This window comes from Myxine glutinosa, chromosome 12 (assembly GCF_964187855.1).
Source record: "Myxine glutinosa chromosome 12, kmMyxGlut1.1, whole genome shotgun sequence".
NCBI classification, from domain to species: domain Eukaryota; kingdom Metazoa; phylum Chordata; class Myxini; order Myxiniformes; family Myxinidae; genus Myxine; species Myxine glutinosa.
The window spans coordinates 7017129-7042457 of record NC_136272.1 but is presented as its reverse complement, the minus strand read 5'-3'; the positions used below and the strand labels follow the sequence as shown (position 1 = coordinate 7042457).

The following is a 25329-nucleotide window of genomic DNA, read 5'->3' as shown; positions in this document are numbered from 1 at the left end:
TGAGAGGCCGCGGGTAAGGTGTGCGACAGGTACAGAGTGTGAAGGAGGAGGTGTGCGAGGATGTCCGACTATGGGGTGTGTGAGGAAAAAGTGCGCGCCGAGGAGTGAGGGTGCTGTCGAGAGTGAGTTGGTCGGGGCGCAGGTGCGAGGGGGCACATGGAAGCGCGTGATGGGGAGTGTTACAGGGGGTGTAACGGAAGAATGCACACCTGTGGTGAGTGTTACGGAGGGCGTAACGGGAGAGTGTGCGCAAGAGGATGCGCGAAAAAGGTGTGTAACAGAGGAGTGCATGATTACAGAGTGCGCTGTCAAGAGTAAGGGTGAATACGCGACTGAGTGTGGTGGTGAGAGTAGTGAGAGTGACACGGAGCACGAGTCGGTTGTGGCAGGTGAGAGAGAATGTACACCTGGAATGGAAGGATGCACACCTGGAATGGTCGAGCGCGTGTGGGCATGCACGCTTGAGTTGGTAGTAAAGCACGTGATTGGGTGTACGGAAGAGTGCACACCCGTGGTTGTCACAGAGGATGTGACCGAGGAGGGGGCGCGAAGAGGTGTGTTGGTGAGGTGTACGAACGATGAGTGTGTGCCAAGGTGTGCGGTGGTCAGGTGTGTGACGAAGTCTATGAGTGTACCTGGGGGGTGTGTAAGAGAAGGTGCAATGACGGAGAGTATGGAGACAGCTGGATGCGTGAGCAAGGAACGGAACGCGGGGTGTGAGCATGCAAGTGAAGCATCGACGTTAAACGAAGCAGCAGTTAGATCGACTTGTAGCCGAAGCGGGCCCTCGGTTCGTGCCAGGCTTTGTGCGCAGCGGAAACCAGCGGGGATCGTAACCACGGCGGTTTCGAAGGAACCGCCGTACGCGATCCACGCCGGGCCTCGCTCTGAACGGTCGTGTCCGTGCTCCGCTAGGCGGAGCGGGCGGCCCGGTCGGAAGGGTCGTCACGGCGACCCCTTGTGGTTGAGGCATTCCGGCAGGGCGAGATCGGGCCATCGGACGGCTCCGTGCCGAGATGGTGCGTGGAATCTCGGCCTGAGTAAACCTCCTTCCCTGCACCGAATGCCGGACGTACCCAACCGCCGGCGATGAACCACCGGCATGCATTGCTCGGCTTCGCGAAGCCGAGCTTTGCGAAGGTAACGATGCACCGAGGCTCAAGTTAAAGGACATTTGGTAGGGATAGGGAATTTGTGATTGGAAAATTGTTGATTGGTTGGAATTGGATGAGCCAAATTGATAGTGGGAGGTACCCGATGTGATGGGATGGCAACTCTGCCATCCCTCACATAACGGGGCACATGAGCTATAGTTTTATGGGGTTTATGGCAGTGAAAACTAGCCCGGGAGGGTTAGGATAAAATGATAGGGGTCGAGAGAAATGACCATAGGTAACGGTAGCGTTAAGTAGCGACATTGGACAGGTAGTCTGGGACATAGAGAGATTAGAATGGTTGTTAATGATGTGGTATGTGCTTAGTTTAAAGGGAAGACGGGGAGCACCAAGTTAGCAGGGCACCAGGTAGGTCCGATGATGCCGTGTGTGTGAGAGTATTGATATCGAGCAAATGAGGAATTGCGGGGCAATGCTCGGGAGAGATGTGAGTTGTATTGAGCGTGGAAGTGTATGGAGCAGTGCATGAGGAACAATTGTGGTTGTGCATTGTATTGAATGATTGAAGAAGCCTGGGAGGAAGGAGGGTGCAGGAAGCACCAGATGTGATTGCACAGGTGTGCAACTGAACAGGTGTATGGAGCAGTGTATGACTGAGTAATGGTGATTGTGTGTTGTGTTGAGCAAATGGGCCTGGGAGGAAGGAGGGTGCAGGAAGCTCCAGGTGTAGGAGGATTGCACAGGTGTGCAAATACAGATGAGCATGATTGTGTGGAATACATGGAGTATGGAATGGATGGTGTGGAGTGAGTATGGTGGAAACTGTGGAGTGGAGTGGATGGTGCGAAGGTGTGTATGGGGAGGATGGACCCCCATCACGAATACCCGGGGAGGGTAGTTTAAGAGTTTGGTAGAGGGAGTAGGTAAATTGTGGTTGGATATTGGCATCTGTGGTACATGTGGAAGAATGGTGTTTGGATGGGTGCATTAGTGACGTGGAAATGGCTGGGCGTGTGGCTTGTTAGTGTGTGTAGTTAAATGGGCGCTCCGCCACTGTGAGGATGTCGGCCAGGTGAGGCCGCAGGTGGGCTCTGGGAGCCGTTAGAGTTGTTGTGGATGGGGCCCGAGGATCCGGAGGACGGACCCGGGTAGCCCAGTGCCAGAGGGCACCGAGTGGGGAGAGCGCCAGAGGGCCTTTCCCAGTTAGATAGGTTAGGGTAAGGAGCAGGTAAGCTCGGAGGCAACTGCAGTGGTGGAGGTGTGCAGGTGGGTAGACCTGCTGGGAGAGCCACACGACCCAGTCCTGAAATTGTGCAAAGGCACAGGGAGTTGAATCGGGGGAGTAAGACCCCAAATTGATGAAGCACCACAGTTTGGTCAATGGGAATTTGGTTCTTAAAACCGCATAGAGTAAGATGGCCAATGGATTGGCAGGGAAAGACCCCGGGTCGTGTAAAGTGTGTTAATGTCATTTAGAGGATAGTTAGGATTAAGAATCACCTCGCACCATCTACATCCACTCACCTGAGGTGACAAAACTCCACACCGTGCCATGGTTTGTTGTTTTTATTATTTTTTTGTGCAAATGTTTTGGATTGTGAGACGCATCATGACGTGGGTGAGACATTGTGCTTTGTTGTTCCATCTCTCCCTCCTTATGAGGAGTGATGATGAATTGGATAATGGCAAATTTGGTTAGAAATAGGGATTGTGGTGACGAATTTGGTATAGTGGAAATATGGGGAAGACGAGACATTAGTGACGAATTGGTAAGGGTGTAGATTTTGTAAATATGGGGTAAGGGCAAGGGTAGAGTTGGTAACAAGGGGGGGTGACGTACGGTAGGGACGAGCTTTTCTCCGCTCAGTCTCCAGACGCACCTCACCTTGCATTGCCTTTATTGATGTGTACCCTTGTGACCTTACCCCTCGCTCACCTGTCTTCTCTGTCTTCCTTCCCCGACCCATGGATCGTGCTCTCTGGGCACCGAGGGGAGCGTGCGGGAGTCCGCCATTGTGTGCCAGAACCCCCGCAACCAGCTGTCTGCATCGATGCACCACTTATGGACCACATGTCTGTGGCTGAGCACCACTTATGGACCCCACGGGTTGGGGCATGGCCCCTCTGCTGGAACTGGCCATGATGGCCCGAGATCTTGCTGGCGGACCTCGGTAACATGCACCTATGCCATACAGGTGAACCACCCCTAGTTGGCCCCTGTGGGCCATAAATAAAAACGGACACGTTTTGTGCATTTTTTATTATTCCAAATAGGCCGCCAGTAAGAAGAACATGAAGTTGACAACATCAAGAAGAACGATGGCCAGCAGAGGGAGCCGAAGAGGAAGACCAGCACCAGGGGTTTGTGTTGTTTATTATGAACTGTGGTGACTGTGCACTGACTGGTGCGTTTTTTGGTGCTTTATGGTGCTGATTTTTGGTGCTGGTGCATCGATGCAGCGCACGCTGTCCCCCCCCCCCCCCCCCCCCCAAAATAACAATCACAGGCCCTGGGTTAGCTTTGTAAATATCATTAGCGTCAATTGTAAATAACGCTCCCCACCGTTCATGTTTAGTTTGAAGACAATTCTGCAATTCGGTTATCCTGTGGGCGTAAATCTGTTAGGCAGGGTGCAATGCAGCAGGGGGACATACTTATTTGTGTTTTTAAACTGTCACACTCAGGGTCAGGTTAAATGTAGAGGGAACTACACCTACATGCCACACTAAAGTTAAAGTTTTATAGGCCCGAGAACGTGCCTAGAGGATGAGGGTGCAGTGTTGTGGATTTGAGAATTGTTGTGTAATTGTTGTAAATATCACCCTCCGTAGTGTAAAGGTCAAAGGTCGTCCTCCTAGGTAATCCATATACATGCACATAGCAAATCATATACCCTTCTAAATAGTTATTTCCTTATTGTGTGTATTAGTTTAAGGCTGTGTCTTCCATTAATTGACACTGCATTGCACCGAATTCAAATAAGGTAGATTCCCTTTCATTCCCAAAGCCCCCCATTCCCAAAGCCTCGATTGCCAACTGCTTTCGTCCTCCATTAAACACGCGGTCGGTTCGGAGAAGAAAGGCGTGGCCCCCACCTCATCATGAAGGGTGGAGCCCCGAACGACCAACCAAGGCTCAGGGGTATGGCTTGAGAGGGTGTGGCCTATATAACCCGGGGCGGGACGCCCCCACCAGAGATGAGTCCTTGGAGAGCAGGCGACGCACCCCACCTGAGACGAGTAGAGACCAGAAGAAGAGACGAGTGGAGGAAGGAGGTGATTGAGGGAAAGGAAGCACGCATGAGCTTTGGAGACCATCGCAGCTTTGAGTCCACCGCAGTTGTGACCACCGCAGCTTTGAGCTTTTGCGAAGCAACGCCGCCGGGCGAACACGATTGAGGAAGGGCGGCGGCTGCTCACTCCCGGCCCGGCCGTCCTCCCGTGTCCAGCCGAACCTTCCTCCCCTTCCAATCATCTGTGCCTGGCCTCATCCATCCATTCGTGTACGTGAGTTTGTTTTGTGCGTCTTGTCCTCGGGTTAAGTAAGACTGCATAGTATAAGCTAGTAATTGCACTGTGTCTTCTGGTCCTTCCATTCCTTCTGTAAAATATTTTCTTTTCTTTCCTTCTCCTTGGTTCCTTTGATTTGTGTAAATATTAGTAATAAATTATATTTGTATTTCCTACCTTCGTTCTTCTTCTTCATGCTCGTCCGGTCGTCTTTGTGATTTCCCCATTGAAAACCTGTGGCGCGATTTTGGCCAACGTTCAGGATCGGGTTAGTCTCTGCTAATGGTTCGTGCCACGGTTGCTAAACCGCTCGGCAATTAACATCTGTCCGCGGTCGCGAACGAGGTTGCGCACCTGCCTCTCCGGAGGGAGCTTGTGCAACTTCAGGACTCACTTCAGGTCAGTCATACGCAAGGGGATTAATCCCCCCTTCTTAAAGGGAAAGGCCGACGTAGAGATCCGTAACAATATGTTTCAAGGGAAGATGGAGAGGGATGCATCTATTTACAGATCATGACATTTAGAAAAGTAACCTCGGTGGAGGATATTGTATGCGGATGATCTGGCTGCTGTGTGGAGAGTGGGAGGGAGATGCAGGAATTACTGGGGGAGTGGAAGGAGGAATTTGAGAAACATGGGCTGAAGAAGAGTATGGAGAAGATGGAGGTGTTGTGGGCCGGACAGGAGAGAAAATAAATGAATATCAGGTTAGAGGGGAAGGAGATAGGTTTGAGTTTCTGGGTGGAACAATGACCTGGGATCGTAAGTCAGAGGTGCGGACGAGGATTCAGGTGGGTGTGAATGCGTGGAGGAGGGTGGAGGGAGTAATGGCAAACAGAAGGATTTCATGGAGATTGAAAGGAAAGGTGCTGATGTGTTGAACGTCGGCCTAACTTTATGGTCTGGAGACGGTGGTCCTGACAGAGAGACACAACAGAGGCTGCACATTTGCGAGAACAACTCGGTCAGGAGGATTGCAGGAGTGAAGACAGTGGGAAGAAGGAGGATGGATGAACTGAGGGAGGAGATTGATGTGCAGATGAGCTTGATGGGGAGATTGGAGAAATGCTGGTGGAGATGGGCTGGACATGTGCAGATGGGGGAAGAGAGAATGGTAAAGAGAGCGGATAGGTTGAAGGAAACATGGTAGGACGAAAACAGGAAGACGGTGGATGAGATGGGTGGATTGTGTGAAGAGGGATTTCAGTATGGTGGGGTGGTTGGAGAGTGGAGAGAGTTGGCCAAGGACAGAGATCTGGGAGTGGAGGAGGATCGTGGTCAAGGCGGACAGGAGAAAGGTACCATCGGACCTCACCCCTTATAAAGGGATGAGGAGAAGAAGTGTTCAATAGCCTTAAGAGTTCTTGGAAATATCTTTAAAGTGCTTTTGGTTTCACATTATATTACCTCCACCACAAAGGTGTACGGTGGTTGTTTTCACCCCTGTCTCTTTGTCTGTGAGCAGGATATCTCAGAGTTGTAGTGTTTGACAAGGACGAATTGGTTAGATTTTGATGAAGATCCAGATCCGGATACGATATATTTTAAAGTTCACCGTTGAGAGATGGCGTGAAAATGACATATAGGACAATATCTTAAAAGGTTGTGGCTGAGTTATGACAAATAAACTTGGTGGATGAGTTGGTGAGGTGTCGAGAACAAGCCGATTCGATTTTAGTTCAGGTACGGATTCAGATCCGGCCTATCAGTGGATACAAAATGTAAACTGTTCAGCCTGGTGGAGGTATGTGCTCTCCCGAGTGCCCTTCTCGTTTATTTTATCATCACATCTCCATTAATACATTTCCTTCTGGACTCGTACTTTTGCACCCAACTGCACATATTATTCTCACAAAACAGGAAATTCCATCCAACACCAATTGCATAATTTTCCATCCAACACAAATTCATCAAGGAAAATAGTATGTGTCGCAAGGTCTCTACATGATGTAAGTGAGCATCAATGAGATGGACATTGTAAAGATCATGAGGACGCTGGAGGAAGGAAGTTTCCCGGCGCTGTTGCAGAGATCCGTGTAACAGCATTCAATTTCCACAGCGGGAATTGGTGATGGAATGTCACACTCCGTTTTTTCGATGCACATCCTCACTGATGCACGTTGTCCATCTGTTGGTTGAGGAGAAACACAAGTTATTGACTGAAGAATATCTAGTTAAATAAATTTACAAACACTAACATTTCAGGTAATTAGAACAGCAGCTCTGGATGACTCAGAGTTCACAGAATGATTTACATTTCTACCTTCACAGAATGAATCATGAGAAATTCCATTTATTTTCAAAAACACGAGCACACTTGCTCCTGATAGAAACATGGGGTTATGTATCGAATGAATGATCGTTTTAAGGCCATTTTCCCCGCTAGAGCCGGGGGTTAGTAGGGTGGTCCAAAAATGCAAAATAAATCACTTTTTTTAATCTGGATTTTGATGCTCTATTGGATTATTGTTAGAAATGGTCTAAATCATTCACCCAAAAAATATTTTGCATCTGAGTCATCTATAAACTCATACACACTCAACATATAAATTTGTCATTTTGGTCAATTTTAATGAAAATCGTCCATGTTGAGAGGCTTACAAAGACTTTAGAAATATTTTTTTCCTAAATAATGTCATTGATGGTACATACCCCTGTGAAGTCCTCATGGTTGAAACATGAGTCAGACATGTATGAACATGTTTCAAACATGTTTCAAGCATTGTCAAACATGTTTCGACCATGATGATTTCACACTCACAGGCGCAAGCGCATGCAAAAAGTCATGAACCACAAAATGGCTTAGTACATGTACTTTTTGTACGAAAGTGCATGTACTTTTTCCACCTAGGTTGCTATTGGATTGTTCTCATTTAGCCAAATTTGGTGAAAAACGCCATATTTCAATTGAAGTGTGTATGAGTTTCGAGATGGAATTGAGCGAAAATATTTGGTGGGTGAATGTTTTAGACCATTTCTAACAATAATCCAGTATAGCATCAAAATCGGAGAGATCGATGTTTTTTGGACCACCCTAGGGGTTAGCCTTGCGGGCCCCATGACAATCATGGTTCCCTGTTTGAGGCAATGTTTTTATGGCCGGATGCCCTTCCTGACGCCAACCCTTGGTCACGCTCTTACGATGCGCAGGGATACGGTGTACCTATTCTAAGCCGGGGTACACACCGGGATCATTCATCCCAGCAAGCTGGTACTCAATTTGCCGACCTCGGAAGGATGACAGGCTGAGTCAACCCCCCTGGTGTTAATTTAGCGATCGACCGGGATTCGAACCCAGGATCCTGGGATCCCAAGCCGGCACCCTAACCGCTAAGCCAACACCAGGCTGGGTTATGTATCGAATAAAGGTCACAATAGGAGCAGAGTGTTAAACAGCAGTGGCGACTGTTTAAAAAGGTAATCATATTGTTACGTTTATGGGGGTAGGCAATGGAATACCTTAGTCCAGGTAGAAGTGTAGAGATTACCATGCTCCAAATGTCGTGTGAGAACACCTTGATGTAAATAAGTCAGCTCCGTGTGTTTGGCATAAGTGTATATTTGTCACCATACAAGGGGTGGAGCTATGTTAATTAGTTAGGGTAGAAGGAATAATTCCCTGTATGTAAATTGCCTCTGTGGTTTCCCCTTTGTTCCTTACGACACATGCAACACCAGCCATGCATTCTGCACCTACACTAAATACACCATATAAAGATACCGGATCCGGACATTCGAACACTACCGCTGATGCCACCAGCCGAGTCATCGCCCAAGGACGGCGGGAGGGGCCCCGCCCCGAGGGGTGATAATTGGTCAGGGCGATGGACTGCTGCAATGGCACTCGCTGACTGGAGCGTGCGCGGACGTCATCATAGAACGTTTGAGACAGACCGAGGAGTAAAAAGGACACGTTCCGCCATTTTCCCTCTCTTGGGTCTGACATTGGAGAGGCAGTCACACATAGCGAGCAGTCACATTTTCTCTCTCTTGGTTCAGACATCCATCGCGTGCGGTCGCAGTTCGTGCTCACTCTTTGCGGTGGCATTCGCGCGCTTGCTCTGTTCCTGGCTGCGTGAAGGGGCGGACGCATCCTTTTCTCTGATCTCGGTGGTGCTGGCTTTGTAACGCGGTGTTCCGTGGTGTGTGTGCGCGTGAGAGAATTTGGCGATTTGTGGAGCGTGGGACGGCAAGGAAGGAGTGAAGGCCTGTTCGTTTCACAGTGGCGGCTGGCGGGGTAAAGCGACTTCGCGCGAAGGCCTGTTTTCCCGTGCAGGGACGTGGGACCTGTGACGACCCCGGACGGTCAAGGACGCCAGCGGAGTGCAGGAAAACACACCACACACAATTATTACTTTCATTTATTTCTCCCTGTGTCTGTATTTGAGTCCGTTGGGGGGCACCCCAATTAGGAATTTAGTGTCATTCCTTTCATGGTATTGCAATTATTGTCCCCCGTCGCACCACGGAGCGAAAGGGGGACTATGGTTTTCCCCTCCGTCCGTGTGTCCGTCCGTCTGTCCATCCGTGTGTGCGGGTGTGCGTGCGTAAGCGAAGGACCACATTCGAATTTGGTGTGTGGGTGCAACCCACGTCAAAATCCAAGATGGCCACTGCCATGTATGTCTGATGCCATATATGTCTGAACCTTGTGAGCGGAATATCTTGAAAAATAAGCGAAGTACCAACTTTTAATCTGGTGTGTGGGTGTATCTAGGCACAAGGAAGAACGCTATTGAAAATTGGGTCGCCACGTCAAAATCCAAGATGGCCGCCACCATATATATGTCTGAACCTTGTGAGCAAAATATCTTTAAAAATAAGTAAAGTACCAGCTTCTAATCTGGTGTGTGGGTGTATCTAGGCATAAGGAAGAACCCTATTGAAAATTGGGCCGCCAGATCAAAATCCAAGATGGCCACCGCCATGTATGGCTGAACATTGTGAGCGGAATATCTTGAAAAATAAGCGAAGTACCAACCTCTAATCTGGTGTGTGGGTGTATCTAGGCATAAGGAAGAACGCTATTGAAAATTGGGTCGCCACGTCAAAATCCAAGATGGCCGCCACCATATATATGTCTGAACCTTGTGAGCGGAATATACACAACAACAACAACATGCATTTTAAGGCAATTTTCCCTGCTAGAGCGGGGGTTAGCCTTGCGGTCCCCATGACAATCTTCTCCATCTTGCCCTATTTTCTGCATCTCTCCTTGTTAACCCCCTTGCCCGCATTTCTTCTTCCACCATCTTTAGCCAAGTCTTTCTCGGTCTTCCCCATCCTCTACTTCCTTCTACATTCATTTCCATCACTCTTCTCAACCAGTCACTTTCATCCTTCCTCAACACATGACCAAACCATCTCAACCTGTTCCTCTTCACAGCATCAATCACAGGCTCTATTCCCATCATTTTTCGCAATTCATCATTTGTCTTCCTCTCTCTCAACGATACTCTGCACATCCATCGAACCATTCGCATTTCCATCCTTTCCAACCTTTGTTGCTGCTCTACGTTCATTACCCATGTCTAGCTCCCATAAAGCGAGCGGAATATCACTGTGAGCGGAATATCTTGAAAAATAAGCGAAGTACCAACTTCTAATCTGGTGTGTGGGTGTATCTAGGCATAAGGAAGAACGCTATTGAAAATTGGGTCACCACGTCAAAATCCAAGATGGCCGCCACCATATATATGTCTGAACCTTGTGAGCGAAATATCATATCATAGCATGTTTTCTGCGTCTTCCACTTTGTCAACTCACATCGCTTCCCCGACGGGGGACCTAGCCGTAACGCTTGTTTTCATTAAACGCGTTATTTGTACATTTTCAATTTCTCGTCTGTCTTGTTTAATTGTCGTGGGTTCGAGGACGCCCAAGTGAAACCTGCACAGGTAAGCCTCGTCACCCTCCACCCTCACGCATGCTGAAGAGATAACAACACCACCATAGTTTGAGTGAATGCCTCAGAGTTAAAGCTCGGTTGGCCATCCATCACCGGGGGTGTTAATCCCGGTGAACACGACAATATGTTAAATGCTGTTTAAAAAGGTAATCATATGCTAAATTCTGTTTAAAAAGGTAATGAAATGCTAAATGCTGTTGAAAAAAGTAATCATTTGTTAGATGCTGTTAAAAAAGGTAATCATATGTTAAATGCTGTTTAAAAAGGTAATCATATGTTAAATGTTGTTTAAAAAGGTAATCATATGTTAAATGCTGTTTAAAAAGGTAATCATATGTTAAATGTTGTTTGAAAAGGCAATCACATGTTAAATGCTGTTGTAAAAAGGTAATCATATGTTAAATATTGTTTAAAAAGGTAATCATATGTTAAATGCTGTTTAAAAAGGTAATCATATGTTAAATGTTGTTTAAAAAGGTAATAATATGTTAAATGCTGTTTAAAAAGGTAATCATATGTTAAATGCTGTTTAAAAAGGTAATCATATGTTAAATGTTGTTTGAAAAGGCAATCATATGTTAAATGCTGTTTAAAAAGGTAATCATATGTTAAATGTTGTTTGAAAAGGCAATCACATGTTAAATGCTGTTTAAAAAGGTAATGATATTGTTGCGGATTCCCGGTTCTGTCGATGTACTAAGGGAGGGGAAGGGGGGGGGATGGGGGGGGGGCGGGGAGGGTGAAGACCCCGCTTCCCCCCACAGACACTGGATCCACGGGGTCGTCAATCGCGCCTAAACTCGCGGTCGACAGGTTGCTAAGCAACTTCAAATGCCAATCCCCCAACCACGGGTGAAGGGTTATTGGTCACTACCCAAATACCTTCAAGACCACATGGTTAGAAAGACCGGGAAATGAACCCATTTCTCGCGATTTCACACCTTATTCCAATCGAGTGCGCCGAGCGGTTTTTACGCTGGTGTGAATCCCGGTTATGTTGCGTGATTTCTGGACCTAATTAAAGCCAAATTCGGTTCAGACTATGCTGGGCCAATGGGGGAAAAGATGTACACGAACAAGATGAAAGGAAACAAAAATGTACACGTCTTTTATTTATAATTCACAGAAAAAGGACAAGAGGCAGACATCAATTCTTACCTATCTAAATCCCGACAGGCGCCTTGAGCACACACACACTGGCAATGCATCGCACAGGTTAAACTCGTACCGAGCAACGTGCAGCTGCGGACTTGGGTTCACCAGCTTTCGTGCGCAGCTCCCGGGCCGTTCAGGACGCGCAGCTTGCAGAAAGTCCGCAGGACGAGCCGCCGCATCAAAGTCAGCACGAACGACGGACCAGGTTGGGGAACGATTCAGCGCAGGCGATGACCCAGGTCGGATGAAGCACCACGAGGAACGAAGGTCGAGTGCAGGAAGGACGAACCAGCACGGAGAATAGCCAGCTCGAAGGACCACGGCGAGAGAGGGCAGCGAGAGCAATGGACATGGGTTTTATATCGGGTGGAAAAGCTTTCTAGAATGTTCCACGGCAACACTGTTAGATTGCTGGCGAAGTTTGCTGGGGAAGAGTCCAGACCTGATTGGTTGTTTACGTGTCCACAACCTCTCATTGGTTGTTTGCGTGTCCACGATCTCTCATTGGTTGTTTGCGTGTCCACGATCTCTCATTGGTTACCTACTGGTGACGTGGGCGGTTGTTGTTGTTGTTGTTGTTGTACCACAGTCGCGGTTGATCATGTAGACTGTGCTTGTAGCCACACCTCCTTGCACATGATTCAACATCTTCCTTCAACTATACAAAGGTTTGAAATCCTGCCTAAACTCAACGCATATTTGCTTTAATTACTACACAATGGGAAGGGAGCTTATCTTTACATTTAATAAGAAATAACTGACTAATGCAGGCTACATGTTGTCGTGTAATTAACTAGAGGAGGTGTTCTTTATTGCAAAACCACAACAATATATAAGATACTAGCTGAATGCACCCAGCGTTGCCTGGGTTCTTTTTGAATGAATTTAATCTTCTGTGCATAGGTCTGACGCGATCCCAGTATCAGTCAGTGCTCAGCGAATCCTTGTTCTTTCTTCTGTCGGGCCCCGCGAGAGAGAATTTTGAAAGCGTGTGTTACAATCAGTCACATATTCCTATTAAGTGCATAAGTTGTACTTCAAGAGAATTTTGAAAGAAGAAGAAGATTTGCTGCCAAATGGGTCCAGCCCGGCCGAGGCGGCCTTGACCGGCCTCGCCACCTCGTCTATAACCTTCCCAGGGCCCGTCCAGATATTTTTTGTTTCAGAGGTTTCCTCCTATCTTTCACCGTTCAGGAGATTAGCGCATGCAGACAAACAAAAAACAAACAAACAAAAACTTTCTTTTGTGTATATAAATATCATATAATAATAAAAATAAGACATAGGAAGAAGATATATTTAACCTCCAGTACGTTGCAGTCACTACAAAGGGATTAGTGTTACGATTAGATTTACTATAATAATAACGTTATGTTACTATCACGAAAATTATATTATTTTTAAAAAACCGAGGTGAATTCCTTACGTCCACGGTTACACCGCTTCAATCCATCAACTTTCCATTCACGACATTGAGATTAAAGTGGTATGGTTATATTTACTATAATATGATTATTATTACGAAAATGATACGACTGAAACGATACCACTGTATTAAGAAACCTGGGTTTAATTTGTCTGAAGCGGACCGTGAGTCATAACGCCAAAGGCCTATACGTCCATATTGTTGGAAGAGACGTAACGCCGATGCTTTCGATATTTGATGGTCATTTTAACAATCGGTTTGTTTGTGTTTCACTCTGAATGAAAAACGTAAAGGTAGAGCATGGCGATTGTGATATATGACAGGTTCGGCATGAACGGCATATAAATCAAAATAGCGGTGCGTGGAGAGTCAGCTGCAGCATCGCCGTAATGACATCAGATGTAATCACATCACCCTGTCATGTGACCAGATTCTCACCTCTGATTGCTATACGTTTGAGGGGACATACAGAAATACATACATACAGATTCTCACCTCTGATTGGTTTTCCGTTTGAGGGGACATACATACATACATACATACATACATACATACATACATACATACATACATAACTACATACATACTGTCGTGTGATTCCCCAGGTGAACACCGCAGGGATCACGGATTGCCAAAGCAAGCTTTTAACTCCGAAGGCGATGATCAAATGCGGATTTTACTATATATGCGCAGGAGGAAGAAGAGAAGAAGAGGAAGCTGAAGAGCTTACCTGTGGTCCCACTGCAGTCCTCAAACCTGTGGAAAATAAACTCAAACAAACACGGATTTAGAAATGTACAAAAATAACAAAAGGGGTTATTAAAAGAAATGCCGATAACAAGAAACGCGATGATAAACTAAATTCATAAACGGGATCCTCCAAACCAGACTTAAACACAGACAAAGGGATAAAAGAACGTTGGATAAAATAAAGATGTGTGGTCTCAGATCTCAGATCAGATCGGCTTGAGGGATCTCGTCAGTCTCTGTGAATGGGTCCGGCGTTGCACGCGAGTTGGCTGGAACCAGGCCTTGTTGCGCCCGTTCGCGCTGCAGCGCTCGTACACTCGTCCACACACGGAGAACCGCAGTTCCCGGTCCGCGGCTGTTCCTGCAGCCTCTGTACGTCTCCGATGGCGTCTCTGAACAGGGTCGGTCCAAGCACAATCGCGCGAGGGAGAAGAATCAAGGGAGCAAGAGGTCGGGCAAAAAAAAACAAGAGCGAGAAGAAGAGAAGGCAAGAGAGGGCAAGAGAGAAAATGTCGGTCTGAGAGTTCTTTTAACGTCGGGTCGTGACGTCATCGGCGCTTTTCCACCAATCAGCCCGCAGGCCACCACTACCTCCTCAGCTCTCCACCAATCAGCGCGCCGCTTCTTGCTCGCCCTTCTCTCTCCCAATCAGTCGGTGCCTTCTTGTTCCGCCCTGGCCAATCAGCGAGTCCCTTCTTACCCCGGCCTTCCTGTTGGTCAACTCCTGCCCAATCACTGTCCTTCTGGGCATAGCTCTCGGCCAGCCTGAGGGATGTGTGCCTGCCAGGCGGGATTGTTAGCCCTTGGTGTTGATGTCTGGCTTCCGGTTGGTTTTTATTGTTATGTGTGGTTTAATGGGCAATTCTAACTCATGTCTATGGTGTGGTGCCAAAAGGGACAAAGGATAAATCACCAAGGGTAAGACGTACAAGGGATAATTTATCCTTATTCCCTAAGCTAAATAACATGCCCCGCCCCCTCGTGACAGGGACGAAGATACACCTTACTCCGACATTCGGCTAAACAAAACTTATTCTATGGTGATGGTTCTTATCATGATCATCGGAGCACCAACCGATACAAATCTACCTGACTCTACATATCACTACCCCACAAACATAACAATACATACAGACGGACAAACTGTTCTAGACCGCTCTGCCCGATGGGCTACGCCGTAGAAAGAGCAATCAGATTGCAGACCCTCGTTAGGACATGTTTTTAGTGGTTTTTAAGGCTTTTTGTCAAAATAAATATGGCGGCCGAACCACGTGACCAATGACGTCATCACTATTTTTTTTCTCCACCAATTTATCCCAAGATGACACTCAAGAAATTTCATCTTGATCGGATGAAGTTTTGTACTTGTGGAATCATGACAACATAATGGAGGAACCTATGACATCATCATTAACATATTTTATTCCCCATGGAGAATTCTTTACAATGAGCCATGTCACAATTTTTTCTATGCAACGTTTTCAGAGATATAGAGGTGCATAGTTTTTCCAAGATGGCTGTTGTACCACGTGACCTAGGACGTCATAATTATCATTAAAAAAAATTACACAGGTGGAGATGCACCTATGGTGAAAATTTCCTGTCAATCGGATGAAAATTGAAGGTTTTAGAGATTTTAAAAACTTGGTTGACCTTCGGCCAATGTTGACCTCAGAAAATAGTTGGTGGTTGAATTCAGTTTGCTGATATGAAAATACCATTCAAATTTCACGTCAATCGGATGAAAATTGAGGATTTTAGAAATTCAAAAAAAAGTCGTTGACCTTTGGCCTATGTTGACCTTTTGACCTCAAAGATATATAGGATTTTGTCGGACAACAAACTCTACCATTTGATGAGGTTTCGTGAAGATCGGTTCAAAACTGTGACATGTAGGCAAGTATAAGTGAGCGGACAGACAAACACACAAACCAACAAAAAACAAAAACAAACAAACACATACAAACCGGAGTGATCAACATACTTGCAAAAAACAAAATATATTATTTTGCCAAGTAACAAGTGCCCTCAAATGCAATACCCTCTCCTCTGGGGAGGGTAATTATACTCAATTTAATATAATTGTAGATGATCAAAAATAAAATCTTACAATCACCAGCCAGGAAATGTGTGATAGAATTTACTTTCAACATCTCATGTCACTCACTAAATAAAAGTAAATAAGTAAATACTTACAGGCTGATGCCGTTACAGTGCCACAAGGAGAGTCACTTTCTGAGCAGGTTATTATCGTTTTTCCTTGAGTGGGGCTATCAGCATAGCATTTCAATCCTGCAGCTGAAAATACAAAGAACACAAGCAAGTTGAAGGAGGGTGGGGAGGTGCTAAGACAGATTTTAACTCCATGCCAAATCATTTCTCAATTCTCTGAATGTCTTGTACAACTGCTGGCATATCCATGAATACAACAACAACATGCATTTTAAGGCCATTTTCCCTGCTAGAGCGGGGGTTAGCCTTGCGGTCCCCATGACAATCTTCTCCATTTTGCCCTATTTTCTGCATCTCCCCTTGTTAACCCCCTTGCCCGCATTTCTTCTTCCACCATCTTTAGCCAAGTCTTTCTCGGTCTTCCCCGTCCTCTACTTCCTTCTACATTCATTTCCGTCACTCTTCTCAACCAGTCACTTTTATCCTTCCTCAACACATGACGAAACCATCTCAACCTGTTCCTCTTCACAGCATCAATCACAGGCTCTATTCCCATCATCTTTCACAATTCATCATTTGTCTTCCTCTCTCTCAACGATACTCCGCACATCCACCGAACCATTCGCATTTCCACCCTTTCCAGCCTTCGTTGCTGCTCTACATTCATGACCTATGTCTCGCTCCCATAAATCATAACACTTCTCAGACATGCAGCATACACCTTTCCCTTCAGCTTCAACGACACTCCCCTCCTCATCAGCACGCCACTCAGTTCCCGAAACTTTTTCCATGCACATCTCACTCTATCAACCGTTGCTGTGCCTGATCCACCTTCTCCATTCAGCATGTCTCCGAGGTAGCAAAATGTTTTCACACCTTCCAGCTTCACGCCATCTCCAAGATCCAACTCAACATTTCCTCCATCTGCAGCTCCCTCTGTGCACACCTTACATTTGAATGTAGCTGCCACACTGGTTAATGACCCTCTCAGACCACTACATTTTTGATGAACCCACTCAGTGCACATTGTACATTGAATGGAGTTCACTCCGACACCTTCCTGCACACAGCACACGGCCACTTCCCAGTTCTTTCCACCTCACCACATGCTTTACCACTTGCCATCACCTTCGTCTTTCCTATATTCACCTTCAGACCTTTTGTCTCCATACATTCCTTCCACTTGTTCATCTTTTCCTTCAGTCCATCCATACTTTCCGCAATCAACACCAGATCATCTGCATACAACAATTCCCATGGTAAACCCTCCTTTACGTTCTGAGCCAGCACCTCCATCACAGCTACAAATAGTAGTGGACTTAGTACCGACCCCTGATGCACTCCCACCTTCACCTCAAACTAACCACTGTTCCCGTCCTTCGTCCTTACAGCTGTGCGCGCTCTTTTGTACATTGCCATCACTACTCTGATCAACCATTCCTCCACTCCTAACTTCCTGAATGCCCATGTCAATACTTCGCGTGGAACCCTATCGAATGCTTTCTCCAGATCAACAAACCCAAGAAACAACTTCTTCCTCTTCATTTACTTCTCCTACAACTGCCTTACAATAAAGAGCGCGTCTGTCGTTCCTCTTCCTGGCATAAATCCAAACTGCATTTCGTCGATCTTCACCTTCTTCCTTATCGTCCTCTCCAACACCCTTTCCAATACCTTCATTCCATGCTCCAATAACGTTATCGCTCGGTACGAGCCACACTCCAGAGGGTCACCTTTCCCCTTTTATAGAGGGACGAGGGTACTCAGTTCCCAATCCACCGGAATGCAGCCTTCTTTCACCACCAGATTACAGATCTCTGTCATTCTCTTCACACCCCAACTTCCTGCTTCCTTCAACATATCTCCCACAACTCCCGTCGGCCCTCCCGCTTTTCTACTCTTCATTGCTTTTATCGCTTCCTCAACTTCCTCCTCAGTTATCTTCTCTGCCGGTCCTAAAACTGGGTTACTCTCTATGTTGCCATCCCATTCATTCTCTGTATTCAACAGCATTTCCATATATCTTTTCCATCTTCTTTTAATTCCATCTGGGTCCACAACGATTTGTCCCACTTCATCCTTCAAGCAACTCACCCCCATCACATCACACCTCTCTTTCGCTATCTGCTTTGCAATCCTGAATACCGCTCTCTGACCCTCTTCCGAATCCAAGCGTTCTCCGAACATTTTCCTCCATGCCTCCTGCGCCTTTGCTACCTCTTTCTTTGCAGCCTTCTTGGCTGCCTTATAACTTTCATGCTCTGCTTTTCTGCTCCCGTACCCTTCGCCTTCTGCCACTCCTTGAACTTCTTCCTCTTCTCGTCAATCCTCTTTCCAACTTCATCATCCCACCACCATGTTTCCGAGGGCCTCGGTGGTCCTTTTGTCCATCCACATACCTCACCAATGGCTCCCAACAGACTATATTTAATTGACATCCAACCACGTTCAAGCTCATCCACATCATCCTCTACCCTACTCAGCCTCTCTTTTATTGCCTCCCTTACTGTCACCTCTTTCAACCTCCACGCCTTCATTCTCGGTTGGTACTTCACCCGCCGAGCTCTCCTCGCACCTTTCACCCTTATGTCGCAGACAACCAAGTGGTGCTGTGAAACAGCCTCCTCCCCCGGGATCACCTTTGTGTCCCGGAGGTGCCCCCTATCTCGCCTATGCACCATCAGGTAGCCAACGGTTGTCGTCGACCCACCTGACGTGTATGTAACAAATTTATTATCCCCTTTCTGGAACTGAGTGTTACAAATCAACAAATCAGCTTAATCAGCAAACTCCAGAATCCTTTCACCTTCTCCATTTCTCACACCATATCCGTAACCCCCATGAACTCCCTCAAAACCGTCCATACTCCTTCCCACATGCCCATTTAGGTCTCCTCCTACCACAACAACTTCCTCATCTTTCACGTTTTCCATCAGCTTCTCTATCGCACACCAGAACTTGTCTATCTCTTCATCGCCCCGACCAACCTGCGGAGCATATCCCGAGATGACGTTCACCAAGAGCTTTCCAATCATCATTTTCACCATCATCAACCTATCACTAACTCTAGTCACACTCACCACACTGTCTACAAACTCCTCAGAAAACAGGACACCAACACCATTCATGCCCTCCGGGCACCCTTGCCACTCAAACTTGTATTTCTGTCCCTGCCTACCCTTCACCATTCTCACACCACTTCCCTTCCATCTCGTCTCTTGCACACAACACATGTCCACTCTTCTTCTGACCAATACTTCCACCACTTCTCCTGATCTCCCTGTCATTGTCCCTACATTCCATGTCCCAAACCTCAGAAACCGATCACCACTTCGGGCTGTACCCTGCCCATATGTAGTTGTAATTGTCATGGTTCTCTTTTTGAGGCAATGTTTTTATGGCCGGATGCCCTTCCTGACGCCAACCCTCTTTGTCAACTCTTACGACACGCAGGGATACGGTGTACCTATTCTAACCAGGCATATCCATGAATGGCACTAATAATTGAATTAAATCATTTAATAATATAAAGAGTAAATAATTGAGGAACACCATTAATTCACAATCTCGCAAGATTCCGTTATCTCATAGTATGAGACAGATTATATGATGATGATTTAAAAAAACAAACCAAAAATAAAAACACAAATTCCTCATGGAAAAATATATATACAACCGGAACCCCTTGTATAAAGACCTCAAAACAAAATGGGTTTTATCGTCCCTGGTTGAGTAATTTAAAAGAAAATTGTCGGAAAGGTAAAGAGACAAAGAAACAAAATGAACAAGTAAAGATACATTCAAAGTACACCGCCCCCATGCCAAATAATTAAATATCCTACAGCGCGGCATAGGGGCGCTTCCATCGCCCGGCATTTCCGCAGTGCAGCTCATAGAGGCTGCATTGGGAAGGAGAGGTGTACGCTAATTGATTGATTAATTGTATAATTAAATCAATAAAAGATTATCACAAAATATTTTCTTAATCAATTGGCTAATAGCATAACTAAACCACTAGTGCTTCATCCGAAGATGTATCTTTTAGAAATGTAATTAAATAGGCCATTAATAAAAAATTAAATAATTAATTGATTAATCAATAAATAATTAATCGATTAATCAACAAATAATTAATCGATTAAATGATTTATCAATAAATCAAAAATATCCTTGATAAAGCCTGGTGTTGGCTTAGTGGTTAGGGTGCCGGCTTGGAATCCTAGGATCCTGGGTTTGAATCCCGGTCGATCGCTGAATTAACGCCAGGGGGGTTGACTCAGCCTGTCATCCTTCCGAGGTCGGCAAATTGAGTACCAGTTCACTGGTAATTCCCTGTGTGTCACAAGTGGCGACTAACAGGGTTGGTGGCAGGAAGGGCATCCGGCCATAAACATTGCTTCAAAAAGGGGACCACGGTGCCCGAAAAAGGCCAACCCCTGCTCTGCAGGGAAAAATGGCCTCGAAAGGTGGCGAAAACCACCACCATTTCATCCGAATCTGTAACTTAAAAAATTAATTAATTAGGTCATTCATTGAATAATTAAATAATTAATCGATTAAATGATTAATCAATAAATAAAAAACAAGTACACATACATTCAAAGTACACCGCCCCATGCCAAATAATTAAATATGCTGCAGCGCGGCATTGCCGGGGCACCTCCGGCGCCCGGCAATACCGCAGTGCAGCTCATTGAGGCTGCATTGGGAGGGAGAGGTGTACACTAATTGATTGATTAATTGTATAATTAAAATCAATAAAAGATTATCACAAAATATTTTCATAATCAATTGGCTAATCGCATAACTAAACCACTAGTGCTTCATCCGAAGATGTATCTTTTAGAAATTTTATTAAATAAGTCATTTATAAAAAATTAAATAATTAATTGATTACTCAATAAATAATTAATCGATTAATCAATAAATAATTAATAGATGAAATGATTAATCAATAAATCAAAAATATCCTTGATAGCCACATCACCTGGTCACTCATGTCCAAATATTAGCTTCTGAGCTCAAAAGGTGCCTGAGATATTGGCCAAATGAGAAAGAAAATAAGTAAATGATTAATAGTGAAAATAAAGAAATAACAAGTGAATCCTCTTGGATTGCGCTGAGGTTCGGGCTTGGAATTTCTAGGAGGAAGTATAATTTGTATGCAATGAAAGTACATGTAATATGGGATCGAGTAAGATCGAGTAAGCTTCACCAGTGCGCGTGCGCGAATTTACGTCACGTCGGCAGCGAGAAGGCGTTCCCCAACACGAACCAATCAGGAACTGCCACGCCCACTTATATGATCTCCGAATTCCTGTGACAGGAATTAGCGTTACACTGGCTGGAAGTCAATCGCTAAAGGCGCTTCCTCAGCGCCAATCACCAGTGCGCGTGCGCGAATTTACGTCACGTCGGCAGCGAGAAGGCGTTCCCCAACACGAACCAATCAGGAACTGCCACGCCCACTTATATGATCTCCGAATTCCTGTGACAGGAATTAGCGTTACACTGGCTGGAAGTCAATCGCTAAAGGCGCTTCCTCAGCGCCAATAATCATAAAAAAATTAAATTATTAATCAATTCGGTCACAGAACACATAAACCACCACCATTTCATCAGAATCTGTAACTTAAAAAAAAAAGTTTTTTTTGTCATTAATCGAATAATTAAATAATTAATCGATTAATTGATTAATTAATAAATCAAAAATAGCCTTTGCAGCCAAATCACCTGGTCATTGGCATGTCCAAATATCAGCTTCCTAACTCAAAAGGTGCCTGAGTTAATGGTCAGAAGAGAAAGGAAATTTGATTAATTAAATAAGTACTTCATTAATCGCTAATAATTAAATAACTCAATTAATTGATTAATCAAAAAACAAAAAAATACTGTTTTTGACAAAGGACTTGCTCACTGTTGTCCCGAAATTTCAGCTTCCTATCTCAAAGGATGGCTGAGATATCGCCCGGACAAACAAACAAACAAACAAACAAACAAGAAAGCAAGAAAACAAACAACCAGAGTGAAAACTGAGTACTCTCTTTCAGCGTGCGTCACTGCCGAGCCCCCTTCGGTGCCCAGCAATGACGATTTGCAATGCCTGGAGATGGCATAGGAAAGGAGCGGTGTACAATATCCTTGATAGCCACATCACTTGGTCACTCATGTCCAAATATTAGCTTCTGAGCTCAAAAGGTGCTTGAGATATTGGCCAAATGAGAAAGAAGACAAATAAATGATTAATAATGAAAATACATAAATAATAATCATAAAAAATTAAATTATTAATCAATTCGGTCAGAGAACACATAAACCACCACCATTTCATCAGAATCTGTAACTTTAAAAAAAACAAAACAATTTGGTCATTAATCAAATAATTAAATAATTAATCGATTAATTGATTAATTAATAAATCAAAAATAGCCTTTGCAGCCAAATCACCTGGTCATTGGCATGTCCAAATATCAGCTTCCTAACTCAAAAGGTGCCTGAGTTAATGGTCAGAAGAGAAAAGAAATTTAATTAATTAAATAAGTACTTAATTAATCGCTAATAATTAAATAACTCATCAATTAATTGATTAATCAAAAAACAAAAAATAGCGTTTTTGACAAAGGACTTGCTCACTATTGTGCCGAAATTTCAGCTTCCTAGCTCAAAGGATGGCTGAGATATCGCCCGGACAAACAAACAAACAAGTAAAGATACATTCAAAGTACACCGCCCCCCTTCCAAATAATTAAATATCTTACAGCGCGGCATTGCCGGGGTGCCTCCGGCGCCCGGCAATACCGCAGTGCAGCTCATAGAGGCTGCATTGGGAAGGAGAGATGTACATCTAATTCATTGATTAATTGTATAATTAAAATCAATAAAAGATTATCACAAAATATTTTCTTAATCAATTGGCTAATAACATAACAAAACCACTTGTGCTTCATCCGAAGATGTATCTTTTAGAAATTTAATCAAATAAGTCATTAATAAAAAATTAAATAATTAATTGATTAATCAATAAGTAATTCATCGATTAATCAATAAATAATGAATCGATGAAATGATTAATCAATTAATCAAAAATATCCTTGATAGCCACATCACTTGGTCACTCATGTCCAAATATTAGCTTCCCAGCTCAAAAGGTGCCTGAGATATTGGCCAAATGAGAAAGAAAATAAATAAATGATTAATAATGAAAATAAATAAATAATAATCATTCAAAAATTAAATTATCAATCAATTCGGTCACAGAACACATAAACCACCACCATTTCATCAGAATCTGTAACTGGGGGAAAAAATTTTTTTTTAGTAATTAATCGAATAATTAAATAATTAATCGATACATTGATTAATTGATTAATCAATGAATCAAAAACAAGTACAGATACATTCAAAGTACACCGCCACATGCCAAATAATTAAATATGCTGCGGGCGGCATTGCCGGGGCGCCTCCGGCGCCCGGCAATACCGCAGTGCAGCTCATTGAGGCTGCATTGGGAGGGAGAGGTGTACACTAATTGATTGATTAATTGTATAATTAAAATCAATAAAAGATTATCACAAAATATTTTCATAATCAATTGGCTAATCGCATAACTAAACCACTAGTGCTTCATCTGAAGATGTATCTTTTAGAAATTTAAGTAAATAGGTCATTTATAAAAAATTAAATAATTAATTGATTACTCAATAAATAATTAATCGATTAATCAATAAATAATTAATAGATGAAATGATTAATCAATAAATCAAAAATATCCTTGATAGCCACATCACTTGGTCACTCATGTCCAAATATTAGCTTCCCAGCTCAAAAGGTGCCTGAGATATTGGCCAAATGAGAAAGAAAATAAATAAATGATTAATAATGAAAATAAATAAATAATAATCATAAAAAAATTAAATTATCAATCAATTTGGTCAGAGAACACATAAACTACCACTATTTCATCAGAATCTGTAACTTAAAAAAAAAAATTTTTGGGCATTAATCGAATAATTAAATAATTAATCGATTAATTGATTAATTAATAAATCAAAAATAGCCTTTGCAGCCAAATCACCTGGTCATTGGCATGTCCAAATAACAGCTTCCTAACTCAAAAGGTGCCTGAGTTAATGGTCAGAAGAGAAAGGAAATTATGATTAATTAAATAAGTACTTAATTAATCGCTAATAATTAAATAACTCCTCAATTTATTGATTAATCAAAAAACAAAAAATACCGTTTTTGAGAAAGGACTTGCTCACTATTGTGCCGAAATTTCAGCTTCCTAGCTCAAAGGATGGCTGAGATATCGTCCGGACAAACAAACAAGAAAACAAACAAGTACACATCCATTCAAAGTACACCGCCCCATGCCAAATAATTAAATATGCTGCAAATACCGCAGTGCAGCTCATTGAGGCTGCATTGGGAGGGAGAGGTGTACACTAATTGATTGATTAATTGTATAATTAAAATCAATAAAAGATTATCACAAAATATTTTCATAATCAATTGGCTAATAGCATAACTAAACCACTAGTGCTTCATCCGAAGATGTATCTTTTAGAAGTTTAATAAAATAAATAATTAATAAAAAATTAAATATATATATATTTTTTCTTCTTTTTTTTTTTGTATACAAGATCGAGGCTCGTGAAAGAGCGAACATTAATCACACAGAAAGACAAACCGACACATAAAACATATAACATCGGGAGCGGTAGACAAGATGGGGAGAGAGGGGGAAGGACACAAACACAGCATTTGAGAGCAGGGACCGAGAGACATGGAGACATCGAGAAATCTGAGAGAGGGCGAGGGCTTTGGGGGGGGGGGGGCATGGGAAGGGGGCGGTGGGAGAGGTATAAAACATATGGACACTGCCAGGACTTCCAGGAAAGAAGTTGGAATTTCAAACAAGGTGGATCTGGGGTGAATTAGCGGGGGTAGAAAAGATCAAGGTTTTGGATGGGGGAAGATAAGAGATGGTGGTGAACAGCTGTTTTAAAGACCTGGAGGGAGGAGTGGGATTGAAGGGAGTGAGGGAGTTTGTTCCAGAGGCGGGAGAAAAGAGGAATGAAAGAGTGAAGGTGAGCAGAGAGCCGAGATTTCGGCAGTTTAACCATCAGAGGGTTGCTGGCAGATCTTGTGCGACCTGTAGGAATATTTGGGGGACAGAGCACAGAGAGAGCTGGGGGTGCAAGGCCGGAGAGGAGTCGGTAGAAGACAGAAAGACCACCTACCTGCCTGCGGTGAGTAAGTGAAAGGCCCTCGGAGATAGCTTCATCACGGGA

General features: G+C 44.2%; 1 protein-coding gene across 1 annotated transcript in view; it reads right to left on the bottom strand.

Moving 5' to 3' along the window:
* Positions 1–6364: 6364 nt before the first annotated feature.
* The window catches only part of LOC144888477 (uncharacterized), a 43900-nt gene continuing 24935 nt past the window's right edge, over positions 6365–25329 (bottom strand). The window contains exons 3-4 of the mRNA XM_078766434.1: positions 16061–16162; positions 6365–6753 (exon numbers count right to left, since the gene is read on the bottom strand). Coding sequence (XP_078622560.1) covers positions 6566–6753; positions 16061–16162 — 290 coding nt within the window. The 3' untranslated portion in view covers positions 6365–6565. The remainder of the gene's footprint in view (positions 6754–16060; positions 16163–25329) is intronic.